Below are 15,985 nucleotides of genomic sequence, written 5' to 3' on the forward strand. Positions count from 1 at the left end.
CAAACCATTCTGTGATTCTATGTATGAATATGCCTGTGCTGCTAAATTCAGACTCATCACTTCCTTGATAGATTGGTGTTCCTAAATCTACAGTGAAATCATTTTTCTTCTGTCATGTAAATATTTTAATCAGATGTAGAAAGAAGAAAAAGAACAGTGACGTTTCCTGGAGATACAGACCACTGTATATTACCAGCAATTAATTCTTTGTTGCAGTGAGTATTTGTGTGTTTCCACTGTGTTGCAGCTGAATAACCTCACAACTCTAAGAACAAGTGATGCTCTGATTTGAAACACCATGTGCCTTTTATTCATGCTGGCCTAAATACTTCTTATGGTGTTTTAATACTTCTTATGGTGTTCTGACCTTGGTCCCTTTCAAGATGGAAGCAAGCTTATATAAGAACGAGACGACAGCCAAGCCTATCTCAAATGGGGTATCAGTCTCCTATTTTAGTTGTTTCTCTGTATCCCTTATGAATGAGAATGTGTTCTGATATTCACACCATCTCGTGTTTCAATTTGCAAGTAAGGAGGTATTTGTGTTGTGCCTTGCTTTATCTCTCTCTAGAACTACTGTGTGAATTATTTCCACGAGTTATGTTTAATGTAGCAATGATGTGCTATCTCCTTAAACTTCGTTGAATTGGGAGAAAGAAAAAAAAACATCCAGTCACGTCCTGAAAGTATTAACATTGATGTGAAAGCCCAATGGGTAAAGTTTATTGAGAAGAGGAAGATCTTTAATTAGATACTGGGTTATATCCCATTTTATCCTACTGGATATAGCCAAAAAAAATAAATGTATTCTGGGTATATACCTTCTGCTGATAACCAGGGTTTTAATTCCTATGTGGTAGCATTACTCACTTAAAAATTAGGTCTTTAGTTTCTATTAGTAACCCAGACTTCTTTGATGATGATAGTATCGTAAAATTTATATTGAAATGGTTTTTAGAGATCTGTGTTCCTACCCTTCCCCTGTTCAGAGTACAGCTGCTTTCAAAGCCCAGTTGGGTTGCTTGGAGCCATGTTCAACCAAGCTAGTCACCACAGAGGGGAGGTATCTTTGTATTCAACTTTTCAGCTCCCCAGTCTGAGAAGATGACTTGCACTCAAAGAGTTAATTTTTTTTTTGGTTAATCACTGTTAAGCTTAATACTATTTTTAGCCTTTATCTTACATATATGAGAGCAAAATTCAGATGTTGAGTGTGGTGATGCAAACTTACAAATGTATTTGAAATGCAAAAGAGATTAAAAAAATCACACTGTTTATAAGGAAGTGAAATTTTGACTATTACAACTTTTTTTTTCTTTTTTTTCTTTTTCTTTTTTTTTCTTCCAGGTACACCTCTGCAATCATTTCTACAATGAAAGATAAGATGCACAGGGTCAACACATCAACAGTATCTGAATTTATTCTCATAGGCCTATCTGATGCTCCAGGGGTGCGTTTTTTTCTTTTTGTGCTGTTTTTGATCATCTATTTGGTCACCATGGCAGGCAACATCACAGTCTTTGTTGCCATTAGCACAGATACTCGTCTGCACAACCCTATGTACTTCTTCCTTGGCAACTTATCCCTACTGGATATCTTATGCCCCACTATTACCGTGCCAAAGATGCTGGAGGTCTTGTTGTCTGAGAACAATGTGATTTCATTCAGTGGCTGCATATTCCAGCTGTTCTTCCTCATTGATGTTGTAGGCACAGAGATTTTTCTCTTGGCTGTGATGGCATATGACCGTTACGTTGCCATATGTCATCCACTGCAGTACATTAATATTGTGAGTATGAAACTATGTTCTCGCCTAGCCATTGGCACCTGGATAGTAGGATTTTTTAATTCTCTATTGCACACATCTTTGATTTTTACACTCTTTTTTTGTGATTCTAATGAAGTTGACCAATATTACTGTGATATTCCACCTGTGATGGCCCTCTCCTGTTTACCTACTTACAGTAGAGAACTAGTGATTCTTACAGTAGCTGGGGTCCTTGGAAGCAGTGCCTTTGTGGTCACTCTGGTCTCATATGTGTATATCCTTTTGGCTATCCTGTACATGAACTCTTCTGAGAGCAGGCACAAGGCTTTCTCCACTTGCAGCTCTCACTTGACAGTGGTATGCCTTTTCTATGGGACTACTATTTGCACGTATGTACGGCCTTCTTCTGCCTACTCACCTGATCAGGATAGGATAGTTTCCATGCTCTATGGGATCCTCACTCCACTGCTAAACCCCATAATCTACAGTCTGAGGAACAAAGAAGTCAAATGTGCCCTTGGAAGAGTAATCAGCCAGGTGCGAACTACTTTAACAAAATGAGAACATCTTTCTGTTTCTGGCCTCCTCTGGAAGCCCAAGCAATTGGATAGGGACTGCTGGTAATGACATCTCTTACTTTAATCATCTAAAAGACAGATCCTGGAAAGAAACTCCTTCTCTGGGCTCCGTTTACAGTTAAAAGGGAGAAGTATGCATCTCCAGACAGCCAACTGGATGGCACAACTCTGGGTCATTATTACAGGAGGAGGTGACCTTGGCTTGTAATCTTTTCCTCCATTGAGCATGGAAGAAGCTTAGATGAGAACCTTGGTCTTAAACATGGGTGTTGCCAGCTAGGTACTGTAGGCACACTTAATGGTGCACACGCTTCTGCTAAAGTAGCTTATAGAACTGTTTCCTCTTCCTGACCATTTCATTCCTGTGGAAAATAATGTAACTGTATCCTCTCTGGGAGACTGACTGGAGGGAAAGCTCCTTTGCCATCATTTAAGCTCATCAGTCTGGGTGTTTTCAACTGGCATGCCAATAGTTCAACAAGCATATCTGGCCATAGCTTGTGCCACGTATCTCTGCCAGCATGTGAATCAGCTCCTACAAACTGGAGATATCGGCTATGTTGATGTCTATACAGTAAAAGGAATCCTAGAAAACTATACCAAGTGGGGCAACGGGGAGGCTTTTCAGTCATGGACTTTCTGTGACCACTGTCTGGGCCTGCCCTGGCTTTTCACAGTGTTGGTGGACTGAAGGAAGGCTTATCAAGTGTGCTTTAGGTCTGTGAGTCCATAACCAGGAACAGCACTTCCAGGTGAAAGCAAAGGTATGGCTGACAAAAAGGTGGAAATGGATGCAAGAGAAAGGGAGTGCTGTGCCATCTCCTTTGTGCATTGTGGCTGTAAATCTGTGTATACCTTAACTATGTGCCTCTGTGCTGGGGTGATAAACTTACAGCTTGATGTGGACCTGAGGCTGTGTTAAAACAGTGTGCTAAATAGCTGATATTGCACATGGTTCCTTACAAAAAAAAAAAAAAAAGTGAAGGATGTCTTTTAGTGGCCTTTCCTGTGGTTGCTGCCTTGGCATGAAGGCTAAACTAATGACTTATCTGCAGGAAGTCAGATCTTAGTGATAACAAATGCGCATTCTTATACTATGGAAGTAATCTGAACTTCATTCTTATCTGTAGAACGTTTGCAATGGGTTCATGGGGCAACTAATAACCAAAAGAGCTTTTGCCTATGGTAATGTATTCTGAGTTGTTGTTTTGAAAATATTTCACCAACTTAAGAAATGACATGAAAGTCTATCCAAGGACATTTAAGTTTCAATGCCAAGTTTTAAGAAGCAGCTAAAGCCGCACATGTATCCATACCACTACAAAGTCTCCAATAGAATTCAGTGTGCTGACTGACCTACAGTAATCATGGGATTAAGTCACATAAGCACGTTTTATTAATGACCCTAGTCATCTTTCCTGGTCCCTAGTTTATGCTCAAAATTAATAAAAATAAATAAAAAACTATAATAATAATAATAATAATAATAATAATAATAATAATAATAATAATAATAATAATAATAATAATAATAAATAAATAAATAAATAAATAAAAAACCCAGAATATTCAGTCCTGTTTCATTTCCACCAGCTGGCTGAAGAGATCAGAAATCCTGTGAAATATGGGGGTAATTACCTATTACGTGTAGAGTGACAGGTATTTCCCTGGTGTTATCTGTGATTCTTGATCTATGACAGTAGAAATAATTTTCCAGAAACAGCCACACTGATTCCTGAGCCATCTGACAAATTGCAAAGCATTTATCAATGCAGACAGAGGGACAGTCTGCTGTTCAAAAAATGAGCAGAGAAAACTTGTTATAGGCTGGTGCACCATTCCCCTTCAATGGTCATTAAACAACTGCTCTGCAGGGTCAAAAAAATTACTGTGGAGATGATGTGGGGATGGGGAGGAGCAGCTATGCTGGTTCCTTGCAAATCCAAAGATTCTGGTTGCTAGATCTGGAATTCCAAGATCAGACTTGCTCAGGAAGCATTTCTGTTTTGCACCTCATGAGCTTTTTGTCCACTTTATGTCCTATATGTTGGATAAGAGAGTAGCAACCAGCCTCATATGTGCTATGGTTCAGCATTAGTGGCCTGTATGTGCCTGGGTGGGCTGGGACAGACCCGCTGAACAGAAATGCCTGCAGAGCAGTGGATGTGAGAGTAATGAGTCAGGCTGTAAAAGGAGAATCCCACAGCTTTGTAGCAGGGGGCAGCCCCAACCTGCACGTCATGGCCCCAAGCAGAAGTGGTCAGAGGGGTGCTTATGGCCATGTTCTCGATGCCACAGTTCCACTGTCCAAAAATCCATCTCCTGTGTGGAGTTCTCAGACCATCTGCTGCATGCCCTGGAGCAGACGCTTCATGGCTCACTGAGTTTTGCCCCTGCTTCCACCTCTTGGCAATGGACATGCCAGCACCAAGGAGTATGCGGGGAAATGCTGAGATCTGCATGGCAGCTGCATGGGTGTGATGGTAAAATAGATGTTCCTGAGGCCAACAGTCTGGGGTGAGCTGTCTGAGGATTCAGAGTCACTGCTAGGGCCGAGCAAAGACAATGAGGAAGCACAGCAAGTCAAGGGGAGATAAATGGGTTCAGAAGGGGAAGAAAAACCAAAAAAATGCCCGTAAAACAAAGACCACACCCATGCATTAATGACAATGTTTTCTTCTACTCTGGCTAGGGCCCTTCCCTTCCGGAGTATATTCTGCAAGGGAGGAAACGGTCATCCTTGCCAGATCCTAAAAGAAGTGATCATAAGAGCTGTGGTGGTGTACTTGTGTGTACTCTGCTTGCTACCACACTCCTCTTCTGTAAGAGTATTTGGTATGCTGTTACTGAGAATGCCTCTCAAAGTGCCTCAGTTGAAAAACCTATAGCTAAATGAAAATAGATCTTAAACTGAATCAATTTCTGAAGTAGCCTCCTTTAATTGGGATTAAAGATCAACTGCATACTTCAGGAGACTTTAGAAGAATGAAGCACTGCTGAAGGACTTATTTGGGAAAGATTAAAAGCTGCCTTCAGTTCAGTTTGTAGGGCTTAACCACATCATTCAGGGCATAGTGTTTCTTTGTTATAGAAACTGATGTAGAAAGTCGTCCATGGGGGTGAGCGTACTGCAGTGGATGTGCTGCTCTAGACCCTTTATGCTAGGCATGCCTGGTGTTTGTGGGGCATGCAGCTGCATAATTTGTGGAGGCCTGGGGTGCTTTGTGTCAGCAATATGTTGCACGTTGATTATCACACCTCTCACTCATCCTGGAATGGTTCAGTAGCAGCAGATGTTGGAGCAAGACCACCCTTCTGGTGTCTTTTCCCTTTGGATTTGAGGAAAGACCTGCTGTCACCTCCATACTTGTTCTGATTTCATTCTTCATTTCCCTGTATTGGGGAAACTGGTGGAAAAAAAAAACAAACCTGGTGTTGTTTCTCAGACACAGCATTCGTTCTTATTGAAGGGTTATAGAAGATTCAATGGAAGAGGCTATATTTTTTCCTGTGTTATCACAGAGCAGCATCTTCAATATCGTCTTTTCTGGCTTCAGTGCTGGTACCCTTTATTCTTCAGCTAAGTACTGTGACTAATTCCTTTTCAACACAAACATCTCTCCACCTAGCTCAGGAAGGCCACACTTCAAGTCCAACACTCTCTAAAATGCACTCATATGTGCATTCTTCTACTGCTTAATGACTTATTTTCACTTGTTCTTTATAAGTTAGTGATACTTCAATTTTCACCTAAGGACTAATTCAGATTTTCCCATTGAGATTTAAATGAAAAGGTTCTGTCCCACCCATTGTGGACAAAAGAAAATATTTTGCTCCTTCCAATTTTTTAGGCATTTTTCCACTATCAGTTAACACAGCAACTTTTTAGGCATAGTATTTTTCCTAGATTGCCTCCTGAATATGGTTAGGTCATTTTTAAAATGATACTGAATCAAAGAGTTTGTTCTCATGTCAAACGGAATGTAGGCAAAACGAAAATTAGAAAACACAAGTCACACAGACTGAACAAAGTCAGATTGTTTTAAGCAATACCTATATTGATATACTGGGGGAAGGGGAGGGGGGGAATTCCTCCACACCTGGAATATAGCAAAGGTTTAAAAAAAATACATATTTTTTTAAATAGTCTTTTGTATTCATGCTTACCACAGAACTTCTGCTTGCAACCCTGTGACCTTACCAGACACGCATTTTAGTGTTCTGTTTGCATTGCTGTTTCTGCTCTTATCAGTAGACTGTCCTGTAAAAAAAAAAAAAAAAAAACGGGAAAACTGGAGAGTAGAGATTGTATGACGGACAGACACCAACTCTTAATGTGGATTTGACTGCAAGGTGTGCAGTTTTTGTTGGCTCCAAATGAGAAATTTCTGTTCTCCAAAACCTGAAGGGAAGAGCCAGAAAGAGCTTACTTACAGAAGAGGGAGCTCTTGTACTCCTTATCAGAAAGGATTTTTTGTTGTTGTTGTTTTGTTTTTTAGCAGTTGTACATTCTCATACGTGTACTGTGTTTGGGGGTAGGATTCCTGGTCAGCCACAGACTCTGAACCTGAGACAAGGCAGAGAAGGGCCATTAGAATTGACTTTCATTTCCTATGGATGTAGCCTGTCCTCTCTTTTCCTGCATTTAGACAAATGGACTTTATTCCTCTCAGATCTGAACTTTTTTTTTTCCTCCCAAGTGATCCTTTGTATGTGTGTTTGTTTGTTTGAGTTGTTATTCTGTTACTTGGACTTCTGTTACTCTGTTACTGTGGACCAAAAAACCACTAATTTTCTGTACTGGGGAGGGAAACACTGTAAATGAGGAAATGTGTGTTTCTGTTCAGGAGGGAAGAAGTCTCTTTTTCTAAACTGGTCAGAAGCTGCTTAGAAATTCCAGCCCCATCAACCTTTTGTAGCCTTCTGAGAGTCCAGCACTTGCAGGGCTGAATTAATCCCCAGAGAAATTATACTTGAGTCTTGCTGTATGTTTGAAGGAAGCCCTTCCTCAGGTTGCTGTTGACATCAGACTTGTCCTTCAGCTCATTCTGAAACACACTGAAGACAAAAAGCACAGGCCTGAGCTGCTGCTTCAAACACTTTCAGTCTCTAGGGACCCTTAAAGTGTGGAATATTTCAGTAAATTTGTTTAATTACAGGCAGAAATTAATATTCCTTTAAGATGTGTCAGGTAAGCTGATAACTTGTTTTCCCAAAATCAAGTCCAGCATGCTACTTCTTTTCAGTGCTCCTTGGTGAGGAAGGACACAGACAAAACCACACACATGGAATAAGATGAAAAATATACACATACACAAACATGGCCTACTGAAAACACCGAAGTGTCATGCTTCACAGCTGATAAAAAGGACATTTTAACAGCTTAGTTGGAGTAATGAGTGCTTCCTTCAGTCCCTAAAGGCTAAAATATTTTCACATCTATTTAGACTAGATATATTCCCTGTCTCTAGTTACATCTACCAGCATTTACAGGCAGGGCAGAGTATTCTCCAGCAGCAGCAGGCATCTGTTATGCTATGGTGGTGATTATGTTAGCAAATATTTTGTTTTCTCAGGAGAGATCTCTAGGCAGGAGCTGTGTAGCTAACCTGGGTGGGTTGTGTCCACCAGTTTATGTTGGTTCCAGCTTAATTCCATGTCAATAACAAAGACAGCAGTTATATTAACAGTATGATAGTCATTCTGGTAGCATTGCACTGACTTCTTTGTAAACATTTAAGAATTTCTATTTGTGTTTGGAATAATAGTCTACATTGTTTAACTTAAAGTTTCTAAATTTGGTCAGATACTGTGCCACAAACTTTTGGTAGCACTGGACAGAGATTCCTCTTTATCCAGACAGGCAGCATACCTGTAGAAGCAGGGACTTCTACCTGTAGAATACAGGGACACTGTACATGTTTGTAGGGGGAAAATTCGTGTGGCCAAAGCCCAATTAGAGTTGAAGCTGGCCAGGTCTATGGGAGACAATAAAAAGTTTTTTTTTTTTTTTTTTTTTTTTTTTTTTTTTTTTTTTTTTTGTTTTTGTTTTGTTTGTTTGTTTGTTTGTTGTTTTTAAAAATATGTGAATGGGAAAAGGAGAACAAGACAAAACATAGGTCCACTACTTGACGGGGAAGGTCACCTCACAGACAAGGACATAGGCAAAGCAGAGACACTTAATCCCTTCTTTGCCTCTGTCTTATAAAGCAAGTATGTAGTCTTCAAAGAAGATCTCACATACGTAGAGTTTTCAACTCTGAATTTTATGAGGTAAGCTTCCTTCTCTAAGAGTATTTACTCAAAACAATCCATTTGATGTTTCCAACATCACCAATACTACTCAACAGCAGAGTAAGTCTCCTACAATTTAAGGATAAGTGGGCTGGTTTTGGTTACCAACCAAATAAAATTGGTTGGAAATCACATTTACCAGGTAAAGTCAGTTCAAAATGCAGGACAAGCATGGAAATTTCTCACCTGAATGGCAAATTACTTTAGTAAATTTAGGAAAACAAAGCTAGAACAGAAAATGTTATGCTGTCTGTCTTCATACACAGAAGCTACAGCAATATTGAAGTACAGTTGCTTAGATTCGTAATAATGCCTTTCAAGTTCACTTTTCTCTAAGAATCTATGTCCTACTATTCCACAAATCTTCACACAAATAAATTACACTTTCAAAGTGTTACAGACACATTACATGACATGGGTCATGGGAAATTCAAACTTCACATACTTACTGAACCCAACAGATCAGAGACCAAATCAGTATTAGAATGAAAAAGAGGGTTACATTAACTAAAGCTCTTTGAAATGATTAAATAATTTTTCAATCACTGTGATAACATGCATTCAAGTGCCTTAGATATTACAGAACGTCACTGAGACACAATTTCACTTTTAGTCATTTACTGGAATGCTTTACCAACTGGACCAACTCCAGATTTCTCAAATCCAATACAGAAAATTTCACATCAGCCTGAGCAGCAACTATTAACCTACACGGTACCACATGAGCTGTGAGCTGCAACAAAACAGCGATATGGCAGCACATTTTAAAACTGCGTTCATTCTTCCCACACTCTTCAGTTCCATTAAAAACCTCAAGAGGCTCAGCAACAAAACTTAACGTCTCTAACCAGCTATTTTATTGCAGAAGTTACTAGACAATTCACTTACTTGCCCTAAAAGACAAAAACAGTATACTTATTCTTGCTCTTCAGCTTAATTCCTTAAAAATATTTGCATTGAGTCAAAACGTTACATTTAATCACCTTTGGTTTTACTTTACTTCTAAAATTGATTGGACTAATCAAGCATATACTCTGCATAGCTGAATGTAAAACTGGTTCTTTGTCAAAAGACAACTACACTACTGTTATCCCAAAGCATCTACAAAGCTCAGTTGAAGCTAAAACAGTATTGTGAAGCTAGCTTACAAAAGAGATTTATTTTTTTAAACAGACAACAGATCTACAGTCCAGCTATTTGACTTTGGTATTAAACCATGAATCTTCATGCCTTGAAGATTTAAAAAACAAAACAAAACACAAGATTTGACACTTTTTGACATATGATTAAGTACTATGAGAACCAATACTGACTTTCAGTTGTTTCTTTAACCTGTAATTGTCAAACTGTAATTTCCTACTTTATTTTTTTTTTAGGCTCCACATTTCAGCTATGGGAAATTTCTGCTATGTCCTTTGCTATTCTATGAGGAAACACGGTACAAATTACTACACATATTTGAAGCAATCACTCAGATTTTTTGACAAGGAAGTCAAATGCAAACACCATTCAGTTTTTGGGAGCCCACGTCTCAATACGCAAGGCAAACTACTTAACATAATTTGTTTGTCTCTGCAGGAAATGACTTGGGATGATTCTAATAAGGTCTCAGTAGATGCAGTTTAAAAAGTTGGTGCCTGACAAACTGCAATGACGTAACTGGGCAAGAGAGTTTAAGTGTGTTTAAATTGGCTCCACTGTGCATCGTTAGGATCTCAAGCTTTCTCTCCTGGAAATTAGCAGCTCCCCAAGCATACAGCCAGGTTTGATTATGGCTCTAATCTAAGGGGAAGTGAGAGACTGTCTCAAAGGAAAAATGTCCTGTGAAAACTAGAAGGATTTCTACAGTGCTTTTGTTCAATCCCAAGAAAAGGGAGGGGATCCTTGCTTAACCCATTGAATTGCAAGATTACAGGTCAAGCAGAGCTAGCTGCGTGCCCCTGTTAGGGGCTGGCTTTAAAACTGCTTGGACCGGGCTGTTTTCAATACTTCTCCACTTTTCTAAACTCAGAAATGGTTCTTGAGGAAGATGAGGCCAATTCAGAGCTGTCCCTGTTCCCTCCAGCTCCCTAGGGCTCCTGTCCTGCAGATCTTTTCAGGGGGCTCCTTCTTCCCAGATCCTGGCAAATATGAGTCAATGTCCTGAATAGACTCCCAAATTCTGAATTTAATTTTAGAAGAGATGACATTGTCAGAGTGTGCCATTGCACACCTGCAATGTGAATTGCAGTGCGGAATTATTCCCTTGTGAAGTGTGAAGATGGGAGAATTCCCTCCAAGGACCTTTTCCCTCTATCAGAAACATGAATGGCCAGCAGAGAAAAGGGACCATTTTTGTCTTCAGTTAAAGGCAGCAGCTGATTCTGTCATCAGTCTTGGGTCACAGTAAGCGTTACTAGCTGGAGACCTGACAAATCTTATTAATCCCGCCGTTAGACAAAGTGATTTGATTTTGACGTATCTTAGGGATGGTCCTGCTGTGACACAAAGGGTGGGCAACAAAGCCTCTCTCCAATCAAACAGTTGCCTCTGTCCCGTCTCGCTGTATTCAAAGATGCAGTCATGACTTCTCGTTTCTACTGTCAGGAACTGCCAAGCCTGAGGTTTCTCAAATCCAGGTAACTGGTGCGCATCTGTATTCTCCAAATAAATGAGACTTTGTTTTGTTTTGAGAAAATGACTGTTTCATCATAAAATATGTTGTAAAACTGTAACTTTCAAGCATGCATCCTTAGCTAGGAATTTCTTGTGGAGGCCACAACAAAACGAGCAGGGTGAGTTGTAGCAAGTGACTTTGGATGACTGAGCTATTTGGATGAAAAAACATTCATAATAATGAGTTAAAATTAACTCTATCCTAGCTGAAACCAGGACATACATCCACCCCTTATTCTATACCATTTATGTCATGCTCAGGTTACACCCTTTCCTACACATTCCAGTTAATCACCATTTTCATCTATAGTATATACAATTGTGAGATATGTTCATCTGATTCGTGTCAGTATGGAACAATGCTAGGGCCGCATGGTATGATGAATGTGACCTTCTTTCTTACATACCCTTGTATAACCACAAGTCTAAGAAAAACAGAGTGGTTAATGTATATAGTTCTTATATCTTGCAAATGAATGTTTTCGCAATTCGTGTCAATAGAGAGCTTGAAGGGAAATGTATTTGTAGGCTTTTCCTTGAAGTCTCTGATATCTGAGGGGGTTTCAGAATAACTGCTAACTATTATGACTATTGCATGGGACACTATGCAAGTCTCTGATATCTGGGCAGGAGATTAAGGAGATGGGGAGAGCTGAAGAACAACTAAAAGACAAAGCTTGCAGGGGAGTCTCTGACATACAGCCAAGTTGGACAAAGGAGAAGTACAAGAGGGAGGAAGACTATGAGCCTTCAGCATGAGAGACCCCCAGAGGGACCACCAGAGACTGATATGCATGCTCCAGTAGGAGGGTTTGGATTCCGGAAACTAATTATAATAACCCTGTTTGGTTTTTTTAGAAGTAGTAATGAATATGTATTAGCCTAGGAGCATAAAAATCAGCTGCTTGATGTAACTGGTGTGCGTCTTGGTGGAGCAGAGACTCCCGACACACCCAGCGCTGTTTGCTTACCTCTATTCCTTTAATAAATTGTAAACTTTGATTCACAGAATCACAGAATTTCTAGGTTGGAAGAGACCTCAAGATCATCGAGTCCAACCTCTACCTAACGCTAACAATCCCCACTAAACCATATCCCTAAGCTCTACATCTAAACATCTTTTAAAGACTTCCAGGGATGGTGACTCCACCACTTCCCTGGGCAGCCTGTTCCAATGCCTCACAACCCTTTCAGTAAAGAAGTTCTTCCTAACATCTAACCTAAAACTCCCCTGGCGCAACTTAAGCCCATTCCCCCTCGTTCTGTCACCAGGCACGTGGGAGAACAGACCAACCCCCACATCGCTACAGCCTCCTTTAAGGTATCTGTAGAGAGCAATAAGGTCGCCCCTGAGCCTCCTCTTCTCCAGGCTGAACAAGCCCAGCTCCCTCAGCCGCTCCTCGTAGGACTTGTTCTCCAGGCCCCTCACCAGCTTCGTCGCCCTTCTCTGCACCCGCTCAAGCACCTCGATGTCCTTCTTGTAGCGAGGGGCCCAAAACTGAACACAGTACTCGAGGTGCGGCCTCACCAGAGCTGAGTACAGGGGGACGATCACCTCCCTAGCCCTGCTGGTCACACTGTTTCTGATACAAGCCAGGATGCCGTTGGCCTTCTTGGCCACCTGAGCACACTGCTGGCTCATATTCAGCCAACTATTCACCATCACTCCCAGGTCCTTTTCTGCCTGGCAGCTCTCCAACCACTCATCTCCCAGCCTGTAGCTCTGCTTGGGGTTATTGCGCCCCAGGTGCAGGACCCGGCACTTGGCCTTGTTAAACTTCATGCAGTTAATAGTCCTATTTTGAAGACTGAGACATTTATTACACAATGTCCACTGAGTTTGCATAGTCCGTGACTGACTTCGGGCTCCATCTGTTAGAGCAGTCTTTCAGGGCAGAAGAAATGGTGTGTGATGTTGGATCGTCACAAATCGAAGCCCGTTCTCGCTCCATCACATCTCTGTGCTTGTCCAACTCTATCAAAATTCATTCATTATTATCTGCGTGGCTGTCACTGTGATACCATTAATAGGACATTGACATATAGCAATCATGGTAGTGATGACGTACAGTATTATATAATAATTAACATAATACAATTCAACTCATGGGCTATTCTCACACAGTATTAAATCCCCTTCGGGTACACACTAGACCTCCCCATTCTTTTGCATTACCCACCAAGTGCATCCAGGACCCTGAGAAAAAGCAATCCCATGAATGGGTTTGCCTTTTCCTGAGGCAGGAGTAGCCCAGACTGTCTCACCCAACATGTTTCTTATGTGCACTACAGGAACTTTATCCCCTTCTACAGTACGTAACAGGTTTGATGGGGCAGGTCCAGCTTGGTTGGCAGATCCCCTAGTATTGAATAACCAGATGGCCTTTGCCAAATGCATATCCCAATTTTTGAATGTCCCAGCACCCATTGCTTTCAGTGTAGTCTTTAACAGCCCATTGTGTCGCTCAACTTTCCCGCAGACTGGTGCATGATAGGGCATGTGATACACCCACTCAATGTTTTTTTCTCTTAAGATCAAGCAACAATTCTCTGTTGAGCCAGGCCAGTCTTCTTCCACACCAGCTCATCTTTGGGCACATGGGGACAGACCGCTCCTGAGCCATCAAGATTTCCTTCTTGAAGAGTGCCCAGCCTTCCTGGACTCCTCTGCCCTTCAGAACCGCCTCCCAAGGGACTCTGCCAACCAGTGTCCTGAACAGCTCTAAGTCTGCCCTCCAGAAGTCTAAGACAAGGGTTTTACTGGTCCCCCTCCTGACTTTGCCAAGAATAGAGAACTCTACCATTTTGTGGTCACACTGCCCAAGACAGCTCCCGACCACCACATCTCCCACCAGTCCTTCTCTGTTTGTGAACAGAAGGTCCAGCTGGGCACCTCCCCTGGTAGGCTCACTAACCAGCTGCATCAGGAAACTATTTTCCACACTCTCCAGAAACCTCCTAGACTGCTTCCTTTGAGCTGTATTGCATTTCCAGGATATTTCTGGGAAGTTGAAGTCCCTCACAAGGACAAGAGCTGATGATTTCACAACTTCTGCCAGCTGCCTGTAGAATTCCTCATCTGTCTCCTCATCCTGGTTTCGCAGTCTGTAACAGACCCCCCACACCAGGATGCCTGCCTTATTGGTCTTTCCGCTGATCCTAACCCATAGGAATGATAAGGTTGAGTCTCCAGACTCAGTCTCAAGTTCCACAACATCAAAACACTCTCTAATATTGAGAGCCACATCACCACCCCTTCTGTGCTGCCTGTCCCTTCTGAAGAGCCTATAGCCAGTCACTGCAGCACTCCAGTCATGAGAGTGGTCCCACCATGTTTCAGTGATGGCAACCAAGTCGTAGCCTGCCTGCTGCATGATGGCTTCCAGCTCCTCCTGTTTGTTACCCATGCTGCATGCATTGGTGTAGATGCACTTCAGCTGGGCCATTGCCTGCTCCCCCAGCCCTGACATTGTTCTCTCTGGCACACATCTAAGGAGCCTTGTTCCCTCCCCATCCCCATCTGCCTTCCTACCTAGTTTAAAGCCTTCTCAATGAGCCCCGCCAGCTCCTGCTTTAGTGTCTGTTTTCCCCTTTGAGACAGGTGGGACCCATCTGCAGTTAGCAGGACAGGTGCTGAGTAAAACACCCCATGGTCAAAAAAAAAAAAAAATAATAATTCTTGGCATCAGCCTCTGAGCCAGCTGTTTATCAGGTGTGCTTTCTGAGTCCTCTCTGTACCCACCACCACCACCACTGTAGGGATGGAGGAAAGCACAACCTGTACACCCTCTCCATCTACTAGTCATCCCAGTCCCCTAAAGTCCTGTTTGATAGCCTTCAGGCTTCTCTCTTCAATATGATCTCTGCCAGCCTGGACTATCAAAAGAGAATAATAGTCAGAGGGGCAAACCAGGTTAGGAAGCTTTCTGGCAATGTCCCTGACCCTGGCCCCAGGGAGGCAGCAGACTTCCCTACGGGCAGTCAGGTCAACAAATAGGGCCCTCTGTTCCCCTGAGAATGGAGTCACCTACAATAATCACCCTTCTTTCTTTCTTAGCAGAGGCAGTCCTGAGGCGTGGAGTCAACTTCCTCGCCCTATGCATCCTCCTGGGTAGACTGTTCACCTCATACTCACCCACCGGTCTCTCAAGCTCCAGGGCCTCAAACCTGTTGTGTATGGGCACCTGGGGAGGCAGGGCCAGTAGGGAGGGGGGTTGCCTGTGACGTCGAGCAGATATCTGTTTCCATTCCTCCTCTATTTCCTTTGAAGCTGATATTGTTTGATAAATACATACTGGAGATTAAACAAGATGTGAGTCAATTTACTTTTTAGTACCTTTACATGCAGAAGTAAAAATAATCTTAGTCTCAAAGTACATAACTAAAGCATATACTCTCAGATTGATTTTCCTGCAGCTACATACTTTCCCATACTGATATTATTTTGGGAATGACCAAGCTTGCTTTTATCTAAAGGTTTTTAAGACCAGGAAATAATACTATGGTCCTCACCGTGGGAAAGAAATTTGGAGTCATAAATGCACCTGAAAAGTAGCACATACTTAAAAAGCGGAAGTGCACAAGAAGCAAAAGAGCAATGTATCAGAAGAATTGACATCACTAATTTTGTTGAACTCTATCATACAGTTTATTTTTCCAGGGTGGATTACTGCTAATCTATTTTGGTTTA

The 15,985-nt window shown here is 41.7% G+C and overlaps 1 protein-coding gene across 1 annotated transcript; it reads left to right on the top strand.

Annotated features, from left to right (window-relative positions):
- The first annotated feature begins 1,384 nt into the window (after positions 1-1,384).
- LOC116489529 (olfactory receptor 5AR1-like) lies at positions 1,385-7,893 on the top strand. Its single transcript, XM_032187953.1, has 2 exons — positions 1,385-2,293; positions 7,759-7,893. The coding sequence occupies exons 1-2, from the start codon at positions 1,385-1,387 to the stop codon at positions 7,891-7,893; spliced, it is 1,044 nt and encodes a 347-aa protein (XP_032043844.1).
- The last annotated feature ends 8,092 nt before the right edge of the window (positions 7,894-15,985 follow it).

Source organism: Aythya fuligula, chromosome 5 (assembly GCF_009819795.1).
Source record: "Aythya fuligula isolate bAytFul2 chromosome 5, bAytFul2.pri, whole genome shotgun sequence".
NCBI classification, from domain to species: Eukaryota; Metazoa; Chordata; class Aves; order Anseriformes; family Anatidae; genus Aythya; species Aythya fuligula.